Source organism: Neovison vison, chromosome 1 (assembly GCF_020171115.1).
Source record: "Neovison vison isolate M4711 chromosome 1, ASM_NN_V1, whole genome shotgun sequence".
Taxonomy (NCBI): Eukaryota; Metazoa; Chordata; class Mammalia; order Carnivora; family Mustelidae; genus Neogale; species Neogale vison.
Window position 1 is genome coordinate 182,402,615 of NC_058091.1, and position 25,065 is coordinate 182,427,679.

General features: G+C 37.9%; 1 protein-coding gene and 1 non-coding gene across 2 annotated transcripts in view; both read right to left on the reverse strand.

Annotated features, from left to right (window-relative positions):
* Positions 1-553: 553 nt before the first annotated feature.
* The window catches only part of DCP2 (decapping mRNA 2), a 52,223-nt gene continuing 27,711 nt past the window's right edge, over positions 554-25,065 (reverse strand). The window contains exons 5-11 of the mRNA XM_044264146.1: positions 17,646-17,798; positions 17,413-17,525; positions 17,198-17,305; positions 13,840-13,975; positions 12,216-12,326; positions 10,051-10,102; positions 554-8,088 (exon numbers count right to left, since the gene is read on the reverse strand). Coding sequence (XP_044120081.1) covers positions 7,925-8,088; positions 10,051-10,102; positions 12,216-12,326; positions 13,840-13,975; positions 17,198-17,305; positions 17,413-17,525; positions 17,646-17,798 — 837 coding nt within the window. The 3' untranslated portion in view covers positions 554-7,924. The remainder of the gene's footprint in view (positions 8,089-10,050; positions 10,103-12,215; positions 12,327-13,839; positions 13,976-17,197; positions 17,306-17,412; positions 17,526-17,645; positions 17,799-25,065) is intronic.
* Positions 13,012-13,118, reverse strand: LOC122897834. The gene has a single exon (XR_006382672.1). It is a non-coding gene; the product is annotated as a U6 spliceosomal RNA (small nuclear RNA).

Consider the following 25,065-nt stretch of genomic DNA (forward strand, 5'->3'; position numbering starts at 1 on the left):
TATAGCTGAGGCTTGTAGTGGAGAAGAATGTATTTCTCCCATGATCCAAAGACTGTTAAGTATTCTATTTGGAACAAGTGTTTAAGAATTACTGGACTGTAGGTATCTAACCAATTTTGCTTTATATAATACATATATCTACGTATGTATTATTTTAATTAAGTTTTTTTAAAAGATTTTATTTATTTGACAGATCACAAGCAGAGAGGCAGGCAGAGAGAGAGGAGGAAGCAGGCTCCCCACTGAGCAAGGAACCCGATGTGGGGCTCCATCCCAGGACCCTGAGATCATGACCTGAGCTGAAGGCAGAGGCTTTAACCCACTGAGCCACCCAGGCGCCCCTTAATTAAGATTTTTAAAATTTGACAAAAAACAGTAGGGGGAACAACAGGCAGAGAGCGGGAGAAGCAGGCTTGCTGAGCAGGGAACCTGATGCAGGACTCGATCCCAAGACCCTGGGATCATGATCTAAGCCAAAAGTAGATGCTTAATGACTAAGCCACCCAGGCGCCCCCCCAATTTTGCTTTAAAGCAATAACCAAACTGTTAAGTGTTTAAGATGGAGAATACATACCAGTTCTTTATTTTCACTTTTGCAGAGACACTCTTTTAATAGTTCTTCCCATCATATAAATATGCCTTTATCTCATACTTGTCATATTTTATTGGTCCAAAGACAGACAAAATATGAATAAGCTGGAACCTATGATAACAAGTAACAGTGGCAGAAACCAGGTTAAGGTAGTAATTAAAACTGTCCAAGCAGCAAAATTTATTGATATTGCACTACAGTCTAAATTTAACACAATATTTTTACAGAAAGCCAATATCTGAACAATCAACTGTAAAAATGTTTTAAAATACAAAAGGAAACCTTCATTCTCTCAAATTGTATTCTGCAAGATAAAAGGTTTTTAATTTCTAAACTGTGTTACTACATCAAAAAGCTTTCAAAAAAGCATAATAACTGTTCATTTTCTCAGGGGAGAGTACAGCTGGCACTGCTAATCAACTCTGGAAATACAATAATCCTGCAAACATTTAAACTCACTGGGAATTCTTAATTTATGATAGTCACACCCAATGTAAGTAAGAATCAGTCCTCATCCTTTGATTAACACTGAGGGAAAGAGACAAAGCTACTGGTTAGCCAGAATGTAATAATTCAGAAACACAATAAATCCAATCGAAAGGTATCAATTTGTATAACAAAGTAAAGCCCACAAGTACTCTGGGGTTTCTTTTCTGCTGTTTGACAATTAACCAAAACAAGCACCAGGAACATCATTACTACCACAGAGTTACTCTTAATGGTTTACTTACAGTCTTTTTTCAAACATTAAAATGCCCTAGAAGGTAAAGTCATAAAACGCTGTGACAGTTAAGGCAAAAATTAAATGTTAGATTATTTTCATAGAAGATAAAAATAATCACTGAAGAGTTTACGAATCTAGTTACCACACTTACTCTCAAGTCCAGTTTGCGCAACGTATCTAGTGAAACCATTTCAATTTTTTCCAACCAGCTTTCATAGGTCCCACATGAAATTTAACATGACTCACATAAATATCTTCACCTTCTCCCAAGAAAACTATTTTAAGACTACACACCTTCCTTGAATATTACCTAGTCTCTGCAGCATAAAAGACACTTCAAACCCTTGTTTTGGGAGGGGTAGGGTTAAAAAAAAATTCTTATTCCCTTTCCCATCCAAACTAACCTGCATAAAAGACAATTTTATACAGGATTTCACTTGTTAATACATGAACTATAATTCCACTTGACTAATCATTTTATTCTGAAGTAAGACTGTTAAAAGTTTTTGTTAAAGCCAACAGGTAAACCTTTACATCTGAATTGTATGTGTCAATTACCAAAGATGATTTTTTATAAGGTATTAAGCTAATAAACTTCAAACAGAACCATAAGAAAAAAAAAATATGTGTGTGTGTATATACATCATGCGTGTGTTATATACACAAACATATATGTACAAAATAGTTCATGGTTTTACTTTCCTTCCCTGTTACTGAAGGAAACGCTTATAAGAAAATGGAAAGTCAGTCAGCTGTCTCCCATCCTAACTTTGAAATGAAATATGAGCAAAAAAGTAAAATTAAGGACTCAGTTTTTCAGACACTTATATTTCAAATTAAAAGGTACCTGTATAGCATCCAAATGCAAACCTAAAATGAACAGAGTCAGCAGAGCCCTGGGACAGTAGTGAAATGCGCAAAGAAACTCTTGTAGATATGTCTTTTGTGCTTTTCTATCAGTGCACATTTTATGTACAGGACATGAAGAGAGCAAGTCCCCTGCTACTCATTCAATGCAGGAAGTATTAACATCTAACTGAACTACTAAGGAATAGTTACTACCTTGCTAAACTGCAATCAGTTGAGAACTTTTGCTTTCATTTGTTGCCATCCATAGCTGATTCACAAAAGAATAAGATAAACTGAGATATTTCACAAAGATCTAGCTAATCTCTTAAAGCTTGAGAAATAGCTAACAATATAGATTTGTGCCCCAAATGCTTCACACCATAGTTTGTAGCTAGAGACTGCTTCAGAACCTCAGTCAATGAATGCAAAGCAGAGTAAATTAAAATGTTACATACCTCAGAAAGTCCACAACCTAAGACTGTTAACTAAGACCTCTCCGGGACTAGCAGAATACTGCCCATTTCACCCTAGAACCACAGTTTTCTTTGTTCCCAATCTGACAGCTACAATGCACTGAGACCCAAAACAGCAGTAGTGTCCATAACCTTCCCCTCCACCTGTGGCCCAAGAGCATGATATGATCACTGCATACAATTCCCACAGCAGCAGATTTACCGAAAGGATGTAGCACAAACTAACCTTCTATAGAAGGGACAAGATACAAAGTGTGGGGTGGTGGTGGGGACTCCATGGCCTCTTTCTGGCTTCGGAAGTCAATAACCAAAACGACACCCAAACCCCTGTAAGAGCCCTCTCACCAAAAAAGCAGCACATGTATATGTTCAGGGCCTTATTCTTCCATCGGACTAAAGTACTAAAGAAGTCTACCAAGAGGAGCATCCATGTGGGCCAAAGTTTCGAAACAAGGCAATTGATTTCTGCATCTAATCCCTTTCCCCCAAGCACCGCTGGCCAGTACTACACAGCTGACACAAGCACTCTGTCATGTTTCTTTTCAGATTGTGCTTTCAAGCCACGGCCGTCGCTAGACCATCCCCTCTGCTAACCACAGAAGACACAAGACAAATGCAATCTCTTTACTAGTGATTTCATTAATCTGGGGACCCAGATTAAAGATTCAATTATAAACATCTCTCAAAATAAAACTTCCATATTTTACCATAGTTTTTTCAATTTAATTTCTTTGTACTTTACATTAAAATCAGAGCAACTACAGCTGGTGGAAGCCAGCCCTTCAAGTCCACTCCCATGTATGAGAGGTAGCTTTATGCTCTTCCCTAGCTTTGCACTACTGCTTCAATAGTACATGCAGTTTGTCGTAAGGGAACTACATGGGAAGGAATGGATCACCGTTCAGGACGAATGTATAGCTACCTCATGAAGTGGCTATGTCACACGCCTGACCATGGCCAGCTGTGCTCACACACTCCTGGAAGAAAGTACAGCACTTCAGTGTGGTTGGAGCTGTAAATTATCGAAACAGGAAGGACCAGGCTCAAAACACCGATCTTCAAAGTGAGAAAAATTGCTTTAGATTTACTGGATTGCTTGGCAACCGTAAAAAAAAATAAGGCCAACTTTATCCAGAGCTAGAAAACACTTGGTCATGGCCATACATATTAGACACTTGGCCTAGGCAATGATCACGCTTCTAGCCTAATACAACAGAGAGCACTCAAGAACTGGATTATCTTCTAAAATTTCTTCCTTATACTCTCTTTGCCCAGCAACTACAGCTATCTCCTTCCTTCAGGGCACTTTTGTTCTATAATAACCATCTATCTTATATTTTGAAACTGCAATCCAGAGCTTTATTTTGAAAGCATGGGACAGAGCCTTTATTGCCTATTTGCAATCTGCCGTCTTCAGGACACACAAATATAAACTTCATGAGCAACTTAACTCTAGGAAGAAAAAGATGCTGATGCCATCATAATCTCATTTTTAGAGTTCTCTGTAACTATACAAATACACTTTAAAGTCTTAGGACAGAATATAAAATGAGGAACTCTAGCTAGGCTTTACCAAGCTATCAGAAATAAGGTCTAACAAAACTGCTGTTTTACTAAACCTGTTTACCCAGAAACAGGTACTTAAAGGTAAAGGATATTTTGATATCTTCAGACAAAGTAAGACTTTGTCTAGCTTATCATTCATCTCAAGTTGCAATACATATGAGCCCCTTCCCCACTCCCAGAATATAATCTGAGTCAAAATCACTAAGTGATTTACTTTTCTTCGATCATAAATATGTTAATGAATCTGACCTTGTAACTATGATTAATATGCAAAGAAAACACTGCCTCAGAGAACACAGACACAATGGATGTCAATAAAAAATCTCAACAGGCAGAGAGAGGTACTGGTACAAAAATAAAGATAAAAAGCCAAGAGTAAGAAAAGAATTCTTATCATAGTAAGAAAAGTAACTTGGCAAACAGTCTAATTTTTATACTGACTTTTTGCTCTTTACTGTTCACGTTAGCTGTTGGAAACAAACAAACAAAAAGAGGGAATTAGGTAATGAAATGTTTCTAATGTATACATGCCCTTAGACCTGAACTTTCCTAAAGACGACCATAGTATGTTGAGCTTTATAATAAAATTTAAATTTAATCCCTGCGGAAGGATGCCATTTACTTAGATTTGAGTTTTTTGATATTACATACAAACTACTAAAGCCAGAAAAGACTAAGTACCAACCCAATCTTATAGCATAAAATTATGTTTTGCTATATATCTTCCTTATCTGCACTTACTAATTGATATTTAATAGAAAAATAAGAATATCCAAAGCTCAAAGCAGCAAGCAGTGACCACAAATCCCTTGGCAGCTTAGGAGACTTGCTTTTATGTATTAACATGAAAATCCAACTCAAGTTTCAAACCTCTTCAAACTTCACCCATGCTAAGGGTTCTATTCAGTTTATGTCTCGGGAAGAGTGTCACTGGTTGAAATCCTAAAACCATTCATTTGCTATTTTTCTTAACAAAAATTTGTGAAAGCATGTAAACTATAACCCCTATCTTTAGGATAACAATGGTTAAGTACAGAAAAATTCATTTAACATCTTACAAATCATTACAGTTATACATAAAAGCACCTACAAAATTTAAAAAAATAAAAGATTCACAGTGCACTGAACCTTGGAAAATGTAAGGCTAGAACATAAAAACATTTAAAAAGTGGATTCAAGGAACTATTTTTCTCTCAAAGACATTAAAACACAATGAAGCCAACACAACTACTCTTCTCATCTAGCTTTTTTAAATGCAGCACACAGAAGGAAATTATTGCATATTCAGCACACTCCTTTATCACTTGATTTCTTCAAACCATGCTAAAATTCTCAAAGGAGAAATCCAGTTCTGTGCTAAGCATGGCCTTCTCAAGGTAACCTGAACACTGAGAAACTAATACACAGGTTCAAGGGTATAAGTATAGCAGATGTACATAAAACAGGTACATCCAATGTACACATTTTCTGCATAGTTAAGTCACATCACACACATAAACTTTAACTCACATGATTTTTTACCTCAAACTGTCAAGAGAGCTAAAAGCCTCAAGTTACCCAAATCCCATCTCAACAATACCTTTATTTTGTTCCACAGTGCATTAAATGAAGCAGCACAACAGCAGTAACATTTAACCATAGTTAAACTGCTGTAATTGAAAAGAGATAATCTGTTGGTTCTTGAAAAGGGTCAACACCTTTAGAAGACACATACTTCTGGTAACTAACTCTAATCTCTTTTACTTTTGTAATAAGAGCTGAAAAACCCAACTCGAGGCACAAGAAAGACTGACCAAAATATTCAAAAACAACAACAACACACACACACACACACACACACACACACACGAAATCACTAAAAATTATGTTTGCCAGATGACATTAAATGAGTGATAATGATTTACCTGCTAGGCAAACTAAGTTTTCACTCCCTTAACAATTTAATAGAAATCTGGAATGCTGAGACCAACTACAAATATGGCTCAAGGAGACCCAAGCAAAGCAGCTGTATTTCTGGAAAGAACAGTAAGAGCTTCCAAAAGCAATCCTACAATGCATTTTAAAAAAGGTCACAGAAGGATTCACAAGTTTGTCACATTAAAAGATGCAGGATTATGGATAACCTAATTTTAAACATACTGCTATAATCATGAATTCTCCTGCTTAGCACCAAGAGGGTGACACTTTTATTAATAAATAGAATTTCTCCTTTAAAAATCAAGCCATTTAAAAGCTAAAGCAAAGAAATACCAAGTGAATTCCTTACAATAGTACTTCTTCTGAAAGTCCCACTGGGTCAAATAGAACCCCTATTAAATAGGCTATCTATACAGAATAAAGACTTCTACAATAAAATTTACAAGCAGAAATATATTCTGTGGATACCACATGTAAAAAAAGATTTTTAAAACCCACATGGCAGATGCACACGCACACATATGCTCACACATCACCCCCTGCCAAAAGAAATACCTTCAACGAGGTCAGAAGCAGTCCAAATACTAAAGCCCCCTTAAAGTCCTGGTGATTGTCCTCAATTAGAGCTGAAATTCTTAAAATGGCCATTGCCATCTTTATTTAAAAAGAAGCCTGAAGGAGCAAAATACAGTCCTAGAAGTGAGTTACGTATGTTACCTTCTTGTTCTGATCATCCGCGAGTGAAATGCTTTATTTGTACCTGGGTGAACCGCATACCCCTTCCCTTCTCACTCCATCATCAAGGGGCTTCACCATGCTCCTAAAGGCTTGTCAGTTTCTGCTACTACAGCAAACTGGAACCTAATACAACATTAGTATCCAGAGATCAACACCGAGATGCAAAGTAAAACCTAATAATGTCAGTATTCATTCCATTCATATTTACACAATTGTAATAGAGAATAAATTTTCACAGGAACGAAACCATTATACAATACTGAAGAGTTGGCGGCAGGACAGTGAAGACAAAACCAAAGCAGTTGCCGGATCCCCACCTCAAGGCTCCCCGATCCTCTCTCCCGGGTTCGCTGACTGCACAAGGCTCTCAACTCCCAGTCAGAGTATCCACTCCCTACCCAACCAACTCAGTCCCCCTCCGGGCTGAGGACTTTGTCCTGTAATGAAGTGCTGTGCTCATTTTTAACATGAACATTACATAGTAGATGCTGGCTCTAAATAAACCTTTCAACAAATCTCCCAGCACAAGAGGATTAAAGAACCTAAGTGGTTAGAGGCAGAGAAATGCGCAAAATGCCACCAATGCAGATGACCTGCCATCTTGACTTCTGTGACAATTTTAGCTCTAGCATTAATATTAATATTTGTGCATTCTAATTTCTTTTAAAAATGTCAACATAAGGAAACTCTTGTTGCAATCACTGTCATGGCTAGATGAAGCATTCCCTTTAACTTGGCTACCTGCTGATGACTCAAGCACTATTTTTTGACCAGAACATGAAATAAAAACCACAATCACACAGAAAAAAAATGCTCTCATAAAAAGCAACTTAAATTCGTTAGCCAAACACTGAAAAGGTATATCTGTATAAAAGGTATAACTGCATTTACAGTGCAAACTCATGTTTCTTTCTACTCTCTCTTCTGCAGAGAACATTATCTTCAGAAACATCATTGCCTCCCTGCATTTCTTTAAAACACCTGAGAAAGGTAAGGCTCAAAGAGACACCCACTCAAATGCAACAGGTTTCTGATCCTGGGACTTCCACAACACAGCTGCTGCTATCAAAGGTCCAAGATTTTCATTATAGCATTATGGTCAAACTTAAAACTCAAAAAGGCTCTGGATGAAAAGGGGAACTTGCAATGCCCATTACATGCCACAGACTGTCCCTCGGCATGTTCTAGCAACTGGTCTTCACCGGAGCAAGGCAAGTCATATACAGCATCTGTTTAATAAACAAACAAACAAACAAACAAACTCAATAACTTAGTAAAAACTCAAATATTGCCCCTACCCACCTTTTGTTATAAAGGAATGCACGTACAATATATATTTTTCCTCATCACACTCTAAATCTAACCTAAGCAGAACCACCAAGATACTTTCTCTTCCCTAAAATGGGGCTCAACAGATTTTCTAATCTAGGATGTTCAATTTCCACACATTCATTCAAAATCTTAATCTCAGTCTTTAAGACCCTTAATATTCACATGCTTTCAAAAAAATGGGCACACTTTTTTTCTACTCCCATATTTGTTTTCTGTGCCAACGTAAAGGAAACTTTCTAAAAAGATCAAAATGTAAGCACTGTAAAAAGAAGGGGGGAAAAAAGGCAAGCACTGTAAAGATTACAACTGTAATCTAAGACTTACAGAGTCCAACTGTAGAAAAATAAAGATGGAGCTTACTATGGGAATATATTAACCTAAGGGAATATATTAACCTTTAGGGAATATATTAACCTAAGGAAAAATCCAAATTTTCAAAATCACAGTCCAACAAAACTCCCAATTTATCAGGGTTTGTTTTTGTTTTTTGTTTTAAAGCTAGAGGAGACCTAACCAGGAAAATGGATCGGGAACAGACATCAAGAAGCTGAGGCACGGGCACCTGGGAGGTTCAGTTGGTTAAGCATCTGCCCTTGGCCCAGGTCATGATCTGAGGACCCTGGGATGGAGTCCCACATGGGGCTCCCTGCAAAGGAAGGAGCCTGCTTCTCCCTTTCCCTCTGTCCTTCCCCCAACCTGTGCATGCACACACTCTCTCTCTCCACTAAATAAATTAAATCTTTAAAAAAAAAAGAAGGCTGAGGCGCAAAGAAAATCTCAAGTGAGGTTTCCCAAGACAAAAATCTTTTTGTACTTCCTTTTTAAGACAAACTTTGTATGTCCATACCATCCCCAACATAATACCTTAGGTATATGAAGTTACAATATACCTTCTTCCTGAACATATGGGCTTTTTAAAGATTTTGTAAAGTAACTGATTTCTGAGCTTATGTTAATTAAACTATCAGCCTATCATATCCCCACCAGACAACATGGCCAGAAAAATCTTATTAAGGGAGACTTCTACCCCCATATGTATATATACCAAACGACTCACAGTTCTTATGACTTCATAGTTAACCTTAATTTTCCAAAATAGGTTTAAAGCATCTTTTAAAATAGCATTTATCCTGTTTAAACTATAAGCAGTACTGTAAGAAAATATGATTATAATGCTTCCTATTTCTTCAGACTTTTCTGCATGAAAGGCTTAAATTTAAATGGTGAATAAATGTAATAATTAAATGGTGAATAAATGTAATAATGGTGAATAAGTGTAATAAATCTACTGCACAATTCAAAACAGCATGTAAGAAAAGTCTACCGTACTTACAAATGACAACTATTAAATCAATTATTACCAAAGAACTTTCTACATTCATCACCATTACTTTCCAAATCAGATCACAAACCTACTATTTATAACTGATTAATAAAAGCTATCTCTACTACGTGCTTAAAAAGTTGCTCAAGGCCTCCTGAAAAGCGGGGAATGCTGCCCTTCTGAAGTTAGTACTCATATATGTATGTGACAATGAGGTCTCCTCACCTTTACAATACTTGGTTCTACTCCCCTCTCACCAATATTTATTGACTTACAATGTTCACACATAGCACCAAGGTTAGTCATTCACACACAAAAACAGCACACTGAAAGGAAAAATCATTTCCTCTTGATCATTAAAGGTCATTTTAGCAAGTTTCATACTTAGAGAACGTGACCACATATACGAACTCTCTACAAACATGTGCAACTCTTACTGCTTGTCCATCACAGTCCATCATATCTCAACTAAAATCAAGGTTAGGGGAAAACCAAATCAAATCCCACCAGAGGTTTTAAAAAGAAAATGACTTGCCTGTTTCAAAATTATCCTGAAGTTTTCGTGGATGAAGTCTTTTTTCACATTTCTATTTAAAAAAAAAAACACACACACACACAGAAAAACACACACAACAGCTGCAGTTATTCTACTCACTATAAATGAAGAGATGTATGATCAAGTTTCTCAGGAAGAAGATTCAACCAGTAACATAAGCACCATCCCCGGTCTTACACTGCTATATTTATTTTTTATTTTAAGCCTAAAACTTTTTTTAGTTATTGATTACATGTACAATATAGAAACACCAGAAAATTACTCATTAAATTTCTCAACCCAGAGATAATTAAGTATTAACATTATGTGTATCTCTGTAGTTTTTTCTCTATGATGATACTGTGAATTTTCATATAATTACTAAAAATTCAGTGGAATTATTCAGTACATAGGACTATGCTATAATCTACTTTTTTTTTTTTTTTAACATTTAGAGAGAAAAAGTATGAGCATGTGCAAGTGGGGTAAGGGGGAGAGGGAAAGAAACTCCAGGAGACTGCCCACTGAGCACGGAGCCCAACATGGGGCTCAATCCCATTATCCTGAGATCATGACCTGGGCCGAAATTTAGAGTTGGACGCTTATCTGACTGAGCCACCCAGGCACCCCAATCTACTTTTTAAATGTAATATACTGTGGGGGCACCTGGGTGGCTCAGTGGGTTAAATGTAATATACTGTGAACGTTATTTTTTTCAATAAATATGAATCTATGCCATCATCTTTAATAACTACATGGTAGTCCACTGCATAGATCTATGATACTGCATTTAAAATTTTATTTTGGGATATCTAGACTGTTTCCGTATTTTCATTATCAAAAGAGTAATGGAATGAACATTCTTTAAAATTCTCTTCTAGGGAAACAATTTAAGAACCTTTTCAAGGGCGCCTGGGTGGCTCAGTGGGTTAAAGCCTCTGCCTTTGGCTTGGGTCATGATCTCAGGGTCCTGGGATCAAGCTCCACATCGGGCTCTCTGCTCAGCGGGGAACCTGCTTTCCCCTCTCTCTCTGCCTCTCTGCCTGCTTATGATCTGTGTCAAATAAATAAAATCTTAAAAAAAAAAAAAAAAAACTTTTCAGGCTTTCCATATAGTCAAGCTACTCTCTAGAAGATTGTACCAAGTAGTTATTTTTGAGTTTTGCCAAAACACTCAACAACATACAAATGGCTCTTTTTATCTGTGCTAATCTGTCAGGAAAGAAGTATAATAGTAAAAGGCAAATAATCTAATAGTAAACTCACCTTTAACGTGTGTTTGCACACGGAATCAATATACCCCAAGTTAAGTAAATAGCAAACAGAAATTGAGGTAAAAACTTTTTGCTAAAACCTTAAAACTACTATTATCACCCACCATTAAAAAAAGAAAAGTAGCTGAAACTACAAGAGAATTCATCAGGACTTACAGAAAAGGTAAGCAATGGAGACCCATTAGTTATGAACTACTTTCTAGGGCACAGACTAAGAGTGAAAGTCAATGCTTAAAATGCCCACAGTAATCTGTCTGCAGGCCTAGTCTAAGGGCTATGGCACTGGCTTTATTTTTAATTTTCTAAATTCTATCAATCTGAAAGGAAAAAAATATACCACGATGTTCTTCCCAACTTTCAACTTAATTAAAACAATACAAACTCTGGGGTGCCTGGGTGGCTCAGTGGGTTGAGCCTCTACCTTCGGCTCAGGTCATGATCTCAGGTCCTGGGATCGAGTCCCACATTGGGTCTCTGCTCGGCAGGGAGCCTGCTTTCTCCTCTCTCACTCTCTCTCTCTCTCTCTGCTTGCTTCTCTGCCTACTTGTGATCTCTGTCAAATAAATAAATAAAAACTTAAAAAAAAATACAGACTCTATGCAGAAAAACAGTCAAGGACTTGCTCTTTCTAGAAAGCAAGGTTGACTACACAGTTTTCACAGTATTAAAAAATATTTAAACACCCACATAAAAAAGCAAAAATCAGCTGTGCTATTAATTCAATGTGACAAATCTGTAACAGAGAGCCCGAGATTTTAAGTGAGCAAATAATACCAATTTCACTCCACAAAATCTTACCAATATATCAATTTCATGTGCTTTGACAATGCCCTTGCTCCATTCCTAAAACAGGGTGAACTGCCTTCTTAGATTTAGAGCTAAAAGTCTTACCATCAAGGGATTCTGATGCTTGGCTGGCTGGCTGTGGACCCCGTTTGTTCTTTTCTTTTGATTAGGTGAATCCTGATACTGTTTTCTGCCATTCCCCCTCATACTTTGATTCTGTTTTTCCAATGAGAAGAAATAAAATGTAAACCTACACTATAATGTAACAGGACAAAAGCATATACCCCCAAGATTATGTTTAGCTGGTTGAATAAGAGTTTAGCAAAATCCTCCCCATAAATTTTCCTAAAACACTGGGGAACTACATCATATCAATATCAGTATCAAACTGATACTTGCCAAAAGGGGGATGCACAAAATGGGTAAAGGGGAGTGGGCTTCTAGTATGGAATGAGTAAGTCACAAGAATAAAAGGCACAGTGTAGGGAATATAGTCAATCACACTGTAATAGCATTCGTTACCTGATTGAGTCCTTGATTTCAGTTTTGTGAGGATATACCCAGCAAGTGGAATTGCTGGATCATACGGTAATTCTGTATTTAACCTTTTAAGGCACCACCAAACTATCTTCCATGGCAGCTAGACCCCATTTACATGCCCACCGAAAATGCAGGGGAATTCTAATTTCTCCACATTCTTGTCAACACTTGCTGTTTTCCTTTTTTTTTTTTTTTATTGCAGCTATCCTAATGGATATGAAGTGGTATCTCAGAGTGGTTTTGATTTGCATTTCTCTAAAGACTAATGAAGCTGAGATTCTTTTCATGTGTTTATTGGCCATTTGCATATCTGTTTTGGAGAAATGTCTATTCAGGTTGTTTGCTCATTTTTTAATTGGGGTTTTTTTTTTTTTTTTTCATAAATTTGCGTGTCATCCTCACGCAGAGGTTATGCTTATCTTCTCTGTATCGTTCCAATTTTAGGATATGTGTTGTTAAAGTGAGCACTAATTGGAGTTTTTTGCTGTTGAGTTAGTCTGGATGTTAATCTAACATCAGATATGTGACTTGCAAATATTCTCTCATTCTGTGGATTTATCTTTTCATTGAGTGTCCTCTGATGTACAGAAGTTTTTAATTTTGATGACCCCAGAATATTTTTTAAAAGAATGCAAACAAAGAAGAGTGGCACACAAATGGATGGCTAAAATGATAAAGACAGACACTGCCAAGAATTAGTAAGGATGTACAAGTGGAGTTCTCATATATTCAGTTGGAGATAACTTGAGAACAGGCATATCCAGTGATCTAGAAATTCTATTCATTATCTATACACAAAAGAATACTCATCAAAATATACATACAGAAATATCCATAGCAACATTGTTTGCAAAAGCCCAAAACTGGAAACCAAAATGTCCATTAAGAGTAGAACGGATCAAGTGTGGTATAATCATGCACGAGAATACAACACAATAATAAACCTTTCATTGATGGCATATATACCAAAGTCAGATGCTAATTTTTATTACTTACTATACTGTATTTATACCAAAACTGTAAAGGTTATGAAGTCTCTGCTGCGCTTCTAATCACAAGTCGGGAACACAAAAGTCTTAGATCAACAATGCAAAGTTCTGTAACTGTTAATATGCAATTCTTCAATTCAGATACATTTCGAAGTCAAATCTAAATTTATGAAAATCTCTTTAAATGTATTATCACTCACCTTTGCTTTTAAAAGGTCAGACATTTCAGAATGATTATTATATGGCTTTTGCTGCAGTGGTTGCCTGTGCTTTATCCACTGGTCACCAGGAGAACCTTCAGGAAATAACTGCTGACTATGGCGGAATTTGGTTCGACTACACCAAGATTTAAAAAAAATAAAAACCATATCGTGAAATTGTCACTTAAAATTCTTCTAACACCTTGATAGTTTATCTTACAGATCACCAACCTTACTTTCTTATTTACTATCTACCTCTCTGCAGTGGAATACAAGCGCCCTAAGGTCAGGGATTCTTTTTTTTTTTTGGTAGGATTTTATTTATTTATTTGACAGAGAGAAATCACAAGTAGATGGAAAGGCAGGCAGAGAGAGAGAGAGGGAAGCGGGCTCCCTGCTGAGCAGAGAGCTCGATGCGGGACTCGATCCCAGGACCCTGAGATCATGACCTGAGCCGAAGGCAGCGGCTTAACCCACTGAGCCACCCAGGCGCCCCGGTCAGGGATTCTTTTTTTTTTTTCTTTTTTAAAGATTTTATTTATTTGTCAGAGAGAGAGAGGGAGAGAGAGCGAGCACAGGCAGACAGAATGGCAGGCAGAGGCAGAGGGAGGAGCAGGCTCCCCGCCAAGCAAGGAGCCGATGTGGGACTCGATCCCAGGACGCTGGGATCATGACCTGAGCCGAAGGCAGCTGCTTAACCAACTGAGCCACCCAAGCATCCCCTGGTCAGGGATTCTTATCTACTTAACCTACTGTTTAGTCCCTGGCACCCAGAAGAGCGACTGGTGTTCACTATTTCTTGAACGAATTAAAAGTGCTACATTTAATCCCAAACTTCCCTAAATTATCCATATTACCTCCTCCCTATAGGTGATCATACCTTTTAGGGGCGCCTGGGTGATTCAGTGGGTTAAAGCCTCTGCCTGCAGCTCAGGTCATGATCCCAGGGTCCTGGGATTGAGCCCCACATCGGGATCTCTGCTCAGCGAGAAGCCTGTCCCCGCCACCCCCCACCCTGCTCTCTCCACCTGCCTCTCTGCCTACTTGTGATCTCTGTCAAATAAATAAAATCTTAAAAAAAAAAAAAAAAGTGGGGCACCTGGGAGGCTCAGTGAGTTTAAAGCCTCTGCCTTCAGCTCAGGTCATGATCCCAGGATCCTGGGATCGAGCCCTGCATCACGCTCTCTGCTCAGCAGGGAGCCTGCTTCCTCCTCTCTCTCTCTGCCTGCCTCTCTGCCTACTTGTGATCTCTGTCAAATGAATTACTAAAATCTTAAAAAAAAAAAAAAGTGATTATACCTTTTAAAAACCTGAAGAAAATAATTCTAAATTTAGTTGAAACAAATATTAAGTGGATGTTCTTTCTTATTAGGAGAGACAACTCATTCTCAGCCAGAATGTTTAAAGTGTGGAATCTGATCCTACACAGATACAAGTTACAAGTCCTCTATGCTAGAAGGGGATCTGAAATTTAAGCTATATTCTAAAGCAAAAAAATTAAGGGGCCCAAGACAATAGATGAGCAAATTAAATAAAGGTCTGGTCTCAAATCCTTACGTTAAAGAATCTGACTGTGAAAGGTTATATTTACATAGTAGTCTGTAATAAAGAGATACCATTTTTTAAAAAAGATTTTATTTATTTGACAGAGAGATCACAAGTAGGCAGAGAGGCAGGCAGAGAGAGAGGGGGAAGGCAGGCTCCCTGCTGAGAAGAGATCCAGATGCAGGGCTCGATCCCAAGACCCTGAGATCATGACCTAGGCCAAAGGCAGAGGCTTAACCCAGTGAGCCACCCAGGCGCCCCAAGAGATATCATTTTATAGTACCACTTACATGTATAACAATAGTCCAGAGTCACTGATCCAAAGAACTGTACTACAGTGATTGTTTATGAATATTCCACAATTCTCTTTCCCATTTAAAAATAACAGTAAGGGGCGCCTGGGTGGCTCAGTGGGTTAAGCCGCTGCCTTCGGCTCAGGTCATGATCTCAGGGTCCTGGGATCGAGTCCCGTGTCGGGCTCTCTGCTCAGCAGGGAGCCCGCTTCCCTCTCTCTCTCTCTGCCTGCCTCTCCATCTACTTGTGATTTCTCTCTGTCAAATAAATAAATAAAATCTTAAAAAAAAATAATAACAATAAAATTGCAGCATGCTTATTTTATTGAGACAAAATTCAGGTATTTCCTCTAACACATCATCACAGACATATGATGTCTATATGCTAAGAACACACCATCCTGCCTAAGAAACCTGAAATTTGGTTAGAATTGCTTCGTAACATCCTTACTCCACTCTCCAGGACCACAAAGCCTAGGACTAAAAGATATGGGAGTCACCTCACTTGCTATGATGGACAGTCTCCCAAACACCAAATACCACTGTTTTCCAAACACTGTCACTATTTTATAACTTTTGAGTAGTATGTTTCTTCTAAATCTTAGCTACACTCCTATCTACTTTTCCTATACTGTTTCACTTATGTCTAATATTATATCATTTGGGGATTATAATAGCAGGTTCTGAAAGGCAGAAATGACTCTCGAGGCATAGTCTAAGCTCCTGTCCTCATAAAACCCAACCAAGATGAAATATTCCCTATGTATTTAAAAAAATATTGACTATAGATATGGTTTGTTCCTGTTTAATTTCTGAAGCCCTCAGGCAGAAGCAGAACATTTAATTAAAGAAAATGTATAACGCAATTCTCTCTGAACCTAACATATAAAAGTTCTAGCAAGATTACAAATATATATGCTTATTTAACAAAATTATTTACTCAGCCTACTCTGTAATTATAATTTGGATATAATTAAGTTCCAGCCAAGAAAATGTTCTTTGCGGTTCCTGTCCATGTAACAGTCACTTTTTACAATACAACAAACAGTCTTTGTTAAGGAAAGAAAAGCAGCAAGCCCAAGTCTTCACAATGCAAGTTTCGGAACAAATTATACATCAGTATTCCTCATCACCACTATACTAAAACAGACTTCAATATATCCTCCATTCAACGATCTTCAGAGACCTAACTGTCTCTGAAGTAGGCTATGAGAAGAGAATAGAATAGCAACATACACAGAGGCAGATTTTTTTTTCCCTCCGCGTTCTATCTCCCCATCTAAAAAGTTGGTACCCTCTTGTGTATGCTATTTTAAAATGTGCCTGAAGCTCCTTTCAAACTCCAATTAACCTTTTTCATCTCATCAAAAACCCTTAGAAAAAATTTCTATTATCTCTAAGACCAGTAACAAAATAATACCCACAAAAAGGAATCCAATACCTCTGTAAACTTCAGAAGGAAGATGCTACTGCATTAAAAACCATCAGAATGCAGGAATTCTATGAATATATTTCTTTACCTCAATTTTTCCACAGTGGGTTTAGCTGGTGTGCTACCAACTGATGAAAATCCATTGTCACTGTCTGAGGAATCGCCAAATCTCCGCGAAAGCCAGTCCCTTAATGGTCTATGAAAACATTAAGAATTCACTCTTAAAATTTGGCTACATTAAAAAAAACAAACAAACAAAAAAAGATCAGAAGTAGTATTGTTTTTCAAGAAACAGGAACATACCTGATAAAGGGAATGGCCATAAAAAATTTATTAGGTGCCAAACCAAGTTTGGATTTCGGGGTCATATCATTTCTATGGCAGGGCAATTTCTCAATGGAGAACCACTCAATGTTCTGAGACACAAAAAAATAATTCATTTAGTTAATTATCATCAGGGAGTTTGTAAAAGCAATTTCTTACTTCATTCAATTGGGATACTGCCCAGCAGCCTGAAAATACTTTAAATTACATACCCGAATTTCTCTTCTGGTTTTTGGGTTAAATTTTGTGTCTTTTGGAATTCCTGGAATGATGTACAAACGAGCAAGCTGGTCATTGATTCGAAGTTCAATGTAATCATCCTTACAAATATAATCTTTGATGTCAAAACCAGTTTCTTCAAAGACCTGGAAATAACAAATTTAGGTGACGATATTCAATTGTTTCTGTTAGACCTCCAGTTTGTTAAAATTCATTCCAAAGCAAAAACTCAGAAAAATCCAGACAATTAAAGGCATGAAAACATGAGGCAAGAAATCGGAATATTCTAGGACCTAGTTCTAGCTCCGAAGTGTGTTCAACTATGGATAAACCCTTTTACATATCTCAGCCCAAGTTCTTCACCTATTCAATGAAGAAAGATGTGTGATTTACAAAAAGAAGTATGTATTATGTGGTCTTCATCCCTTTCTGATACAAAGCTCCTAAAACCCTTGGAATTTCCTAATCGATGAAAGCAACCAAGGTACCTTTTGCCATGTTACTGAGGTGACTTTTGGACCCCACCTAAAGATGGGGAACTGATTGCAAGGACAACCAACCAAGGGATCAGAAGATTAGAATTTTCAGTCTACCTTCAAACCCTACCCCACCTCCCACCTCCATGAAGGGGAGAAAGTCTGGAGACTGAGCTCCATGGTCAACAGCTAATGATTTAATCAACACTGCCTATATAAAGAAGGCTCCATAAAAACCCAAGGGGGGGCACGACTTCCGGTCTGGTGAATGAGGAGATTTGGAAGAGTGGTACACTAGGAGACAATACAGAAGTTTTGCAACCTTTCCCCACATCCTGCCCTCTGCACCTCTTCCATCTGGGTGTTCTTGAATTATATATCCTTTTATTTTTTTTTTTAAGGATTTTATTTATTTATTCAACAGAGAGAGATTACAAGTAGGCAGAGAGGCAGGCAGAGAGAGAGAGGAGGAAGCAGGCTCCCCGCCGAGCAGAGAGCCTGATATGGGACTCGATCCCAGGACCCTGAGATCATGACCTGAGCCGAAGGCAGCGGCTTAACCCACTGAGCCACCCAGGCGCCCCTATATATCCTTTTAAATACACTGGTGATCAAGTAAAATGTTTCTCTCTGTTCTAAAAGCCACTCTAGCAAATTAAACCCAAGGAGGGTGTCTTTGGAACCCCCAATAGGTTAGATGCACAGAAGACAACAAATTGCAACTGTCATCTGAAGTAAAAGGAAGTCTTGTAGGACCAAGCCCTTAACCTGAAGAATCTGATGACATTTCCAGGTAGACAGAGTCAGAACTGAGTTGAACTGTAGGATACCCAAGCCAATGTCTGACAACTGCTTGTTGGTGTGAGGAATGGCACCCCTCCCCCAACACACACATACATTGTAATTGAGTCCATAACTCTTATAATGTTAGAATACAGCAACAGTTCCCAGTCTGTGAACAGTACATACTGGGACCATATATGGATTTTATTCATAGCATCTACAAATCTAAACATACACCAAGCTACAAACTAAAAATTGCCTTACACATATAAAACTGTTTCTTGGGCTCCGGGATGCCTCAGTTGGTTAAACATCTGTCTTCAGCCCAGATCATGATCCCAGGGTCCTGGATAGAGTCCTGCACTGGGCTTCTTGCTCTGTGAGGAGTCTACTTCTCCTCCCTCTGCACCTCCCCACCCTGCTTGTGCTATCTCTCTTGCTTGCTCTCTCTCAAATAAATAAAATCTTAAAAAAAAAAATTTTTTTTTAATGAAAACTGAAATTGTGATTAGTACTAAAACTTAAACGCACAGATTCCAAAAGTACAGCTACAACCCCATGTGTTGGGGTTGGCAGGGTGGGGAGATGAATGCAAAAAAACCTGAAAACCAGTGAAACAGACTCATGGTTCTAAAACTGCCTTCCCTCAGCAGTGCCTCAAGGGCTGGAAGAGAAGGAATTGGGAGAACATAAATCTCAGAAACTATTATTACATCTAACCTTCACCTCTTCCCTCAATTAGAGAAACCACACTTACTCTGATTAAACCACTGGTCTCTTCTGGACTTAAAAGTTCTCCTTCAAATAACATCTGTATTACTCTGACAAAGTCCTTCCCCCACTTCACCCCCACCAATCAAAAAGGCTTTGAATTCTCAGTGGCTAGAACCCATTTTGGATCTTTTACACATTCCTAGTTCCTCCCCTTTCCTCTGGTTTCAGCATCTTTTAACCACTCAGTGGGACAAAAGATGTTAAAACACATGGACAGGGGCACCTGGGTGGCTCAGTGGGTTAAAGCCTCTGCCTTCGGGTCAGGTCATGATCCCAGGGTCCTGGGATTTAGCCTCAAATCTGGCTGTCGCTCAGCGGGGAGCCTGCTTCCTCTTCCTCCTCCTCTCTTTCCCTCTCTCTCTCTCTGCTTGCCTCTCTGCCTACTTGTGATCTCTGTCAAATAAATAAATCTTTAAAACACATGGACAGGCTTGAATCTCTTAAAAGGTACAGGTATGTAGGAGCTTTTCCTGCTCATTCGTCTCTTCCCTCTTTGTCACTTCATGCACCTCTTTCTACATTCCTCAAAAAAGGCACGGCTATCCTTCTCCCAGACATGTGTAATCTAGGACTCCCAATTTAAGCTCCTCAACAATATGCAACTCATTTGTTACCATTTCTGTAAATCCCTAAGCATGCTAAACCTCCTGTTCCTCATTAAAAATAAAAAAGCTAGGTGAATATACTCACTTGAAAAATGTTCTATAAGTATATAGAATATGAGAAACATTTGTATTTCCTACTTCTGGGAATGTCAGACTGGGTACCTAAGTACATATGTGGTATTGGAAAAAAATTGTCCTATGTTTCTTTATATCTACATCTGGTATTGTCCTATTTTTTTTATATGTTTGTCCTATGTTGTCCTATGTTTCTTTATATCTACACCTAGTATTGTAGGTATACATAGTTAACAGTCTATTAAAGGTGATCAGTGACATTCAAACAGAGCAAAACTATGTATCTTTCCCAGAATAATATTTTGAAGCTCCGTGACAAAAGTTTCATACCTCCCCATATCTTAACATTTATATACATAGGACAATGTAATTAAAACCATCAATCATGTGGATTTATTTCACAATGCATATATGTTATCTGATGTTTCACATTAAAGCAAAATCCAGATGCTCTAGTTTTCCTTTTACTTAAAACAAAGGTCTACTCTACTGTTTGAGACAGAGATTAAAAACATTTTTGATTATATATTAACCTTGATAGATATTAGATTTATAACTATAACAATTAAGACTGCGGCACCAAAAAAAAAAAAAAGACTGAGATACCTAAAAGTTTGCACATCCATGATACAGGAAACTGCTTCTCTTCATCAAAGGGAAGACATAAACCAGAAGACATTAACAGTACAATCCACAATATATCAGAAAGCCCTATGTGTCAAGAGAAGTAACCCAACTTTTAAAAAATGGGTAATATACAAGTGGGTACTTAATTAAGAAAATATTCAAATAGCCAATAAGAACATGACAATGTGCTCAAAATCATTTAACTTCAAGAAAATGCAAATAAAAATACAATGATAAAGCATTGCATTCCCATCAGAATGGCTAAAATTTTTTCATTGAAATATAATTAATGGATAACATATTACTTTCGGGGGTGTCTGGGTGGCTCAGTGGGTTAACCCTCTGTCTTCAGCTCAGGTCATGGTGTCAGGGTCCTAGGATCAAGCCCTACATCGGGCTTGGGCTTTCAGCTCAGCGGGGAACCTGTTTCTCCCTTTGCCTGCCTCTCTGCCTACTTGTGATCTCTCTCCCTCTATCAAATAAATAAATAAAATCTTTAAAAAAAAAAAAAAGATTGGTCTCTCTTCTTCCCCCTTTTCCCCTCCCCCACTCTATCTCTCAAAAAATAAATGAATAAAAACTTTTAAAAAGCATTAGTTTCAGTAGTACAACACAATGATTTGATACTTGTGTGTTTTTTAAAGATTTTATTTATTTGACAAACAAATATTTATTTGGCAGTGAGAGAGGGAACACAAGCAGGGAGAGTGGGAGAGGGAGAAGCGGGCTTCCCAACTGAGCAGGGAGCCCGATGTAGGGCTCTCTGGGATCCCAGGACCCTGGGATCATAACCTGAGCCAATGCAGATGCTTAATGACTGAGCCACCCAGGCGCCCCTAATGATTTGATATTTGTATACAGTGAAAATTACCGTTAAGAGTTTTCCTACTATTATTGAGATATAACTGACATATATCACTGTATAAGCTTAAAGTGTACAGCATAATCCTTTGACATACATATACTGTGAAATGATTACCACCTTAAGTTTAGTTAGCAACCACTGCCTCATACAGCTACAGTAAAAGGGAAAAGGCAAAAGTATTTTTTTTCCTTGTGATGAGAACTCTTAAGATGTACTCCCTTAACAACTTTTATATATATCTTATAGCAGTGGTTACCTATAGTCATCATGCTGTACATTATATCCCTACCACTTATCTATAATAGGAAGTTTGTACCTTTTGACCATGTTCCTCCAATTCTCCCTCCCCCCCGCATCCCCACTCTGGGAACAACAAATATGATCTTCTTCTGAGACTGTTTCTTTGTTTTTTCTTTCTAGAGTCCACATATAACTGAGATCACACGTCATCTGTCTTTCTCTTATTTCAAAATCTTAGCATAATGCCCTCAAGGTCCATATATATTGCACAAATGGCAGGATTTCCTTGTTAACGGCTGAATAATACCCATTTTGTGTGTGTAGCGTGTGTGTGTGTGTGTGTGTGTGTGTGTGTGTGTATACCCCACAGCTTCTTTATCACCTGTCAGGGGACACTTAAGTTGTTTCCACTTCTCAGCTACTATAAATAATGCTGCGACCATGGGCACAGTATCTTTTCAAATTAGAATATTAGTTTCTTTTGAATATAGTGGAACTGAAGGGGAATTGCTAGATCATATGGTAGTTTTATTTTTTGAGAAATCTCTATACTGTTTTCCATAGTGGCTACACCAGTTTACAATCTCACCATCAGTCCCCTTATCTTGACATCTTCACATTTATCTTTTTGATAACGGCCATTCTAATAGGTGTGAGGTGATACCTCATTGTGTTTTTTTTTCTTTTTGCAGTTTTGATTTGCAATTTCCCTAATGACTAGTGATGCTGAATACCTTTTCATGTACCTGTTGGTATTTGTAGCTCTCCTTTGGGAAAATGCCTATTCAGGTCTTTTGCTCATTTTTAATTGGATTAGTAGGGGGGTTTTTTTGTTACTGTGTTTAGGAGTTCTTTATATATTTTGGGTATTAACCCCTATATAATTTGCAAATTTCTTTTTTCCATTCTGTAGTCTTTTTACTTTGCTGGCACTTTCTTTTGCGGAGGCTTTTCAGTTTGATGTAGTCCCACTCGTTTTTTTATTTTGTTGCCTGTGCTTTGGGTGTCACATTCAAAAAGCATTGCTTAAAAAAAAAAAAAAAAAGCATTGCTAAGACCCAAGTCCACGAGCTTTTTTCCTTTATCTCCTTCTAGAAGTTTCATGGTTTAGGTCTTACATTTAATTCTTTCATCCATTTTGAGTTAATTTTTATGAGTGGCATTAAGACATGCATCTAGGGGACGCCTGGGTGGCTCAGTTGGTTGAGCAGCTGCCTTCGGCTCAGGTCATGATCCTGGCGTCCTGGGATCGAGTCCTGCATAGGGCTCCTTGCTCAGCAGGGAGCCTGCTTCTCCCTCTGCCGCTGCCTGCCATTCTGTCTGCCTGTGCTCACTCTCTCTCCCTCTCTCTCTCTGACAAATAAATAAATAAAATCTTTAATTAAAAAAAAAAAGACATATATCTAGTTTCATTATTTTGTCAATGACTAATTTTCCCAGCACCATTTACGGAAGATACCATCTTTCCTCCCTTGTGTTTTCTTGGCTCCCGGGTTAAATATTAGTTGACCGTACATGCTTGGGTTTATTTCTGGGCTCTCAATTCTGTTCCTCTGATCCATTTTTTTGTCAGTACCATACTGTTTTGATGACCTAAGTCTTACAGTAGCTTGAAACCAGAAGTGTGATGCCTCCCATTCTGTTCTTCTCCGGATTGCTTCGGCTATTCAGGGTCTTTTATGGTTCTGAACAAATTTTAGGACTGTTTTTTCCTGTTTCTATTAAAAAATGCCATTGGAATCTTGACACGGATTGCACAGAATTTATATATGACTTTTACCAGTATTGACATTTTAACAATATTAATTCTTCCAATCCATAAACATGAGATAAAATTTTGGAATTTCTCATGTTGTTCTGGATAACTAGAACTTTCATATATAGGTGGTAGGAATGTAAACTGGTACAACCACCCAGAAAACTACTGGCAACAGGTTTACATCATCTTTATGACTAAGCCACACCTAGAGAAATGAGAGCTTATTTACCTCAACAAAGATATATAAGAATACTTGGAACAGTTTTATTAATAATAGCCAAAAGCAGGGTCCCTGGGTGGCTCAGTCAGTTAGGTGTCTACCTTCAGCTCAGGCCATAATCTCAGGGTCCTGCAGAGCCCTGCAACAGGCTCTCTGCTCAGCAGGGAGTCTGCTTCTCCCTCTCCCTCTGTACTTGGATGCTTGCTCTCCCCCTCAAATAAGTAAATAAAATCTTTAAAAATTAATAATAATAGCCAAAAGATGGATACAATCCAATGCATAAGAAATAAAGTACTGCAACTATCTGTACACTGGAATACTAAAGAGCAATAAAAAGAAACACAACAAACGATACATGCAGTATAACTCAATCTCACAGATTTACATGGAGACAAAAACATAAAACAAAGTACCTAACACAAAATCCTTTTAATACGAACCTCAAGAACAAGCAAAACTAATCAATCAAATTAAACTAATCAAACTAATCAAAACTAATCAATTTTAATCAATGGTGATAAAAGGCAAAGTACTGCTTCCCTCTAGGAGGTGTGGGAAAACTGGGTATTGACTGAGAAAGGGCAGGAAAGAATCTTCTGAGGTGCTGGCAATACTCTGTATCTTGATCTGAATGATGGTTTCACATATATATACACATATATAAACATTATTAAATTGTTCTGATTAGCTTCCTTCCCTGAACAGTACTTATAATAACAAATAAGAATACACACTTAGTCATGTAAGTCTGTATGTGAGAAACTATGCTGAAAGTAAATAGTATAATCCAAGTTCCTTGTGAGCAAAACCTGTTAACTTTGTGTTACAAATAGTATCTAACTACACACATGCTTAATAAAATAAATATTGAGGGGCTGTTAGGTGACTCAGCTGCTAAGGATCAAGCCCCACTGTCAGGCTCCTTGCTCAGCAGGAAGACTGCTTATCCCTTTCCCTCTGCTTGGCACTCCCACTGCTTGTGCACTCTC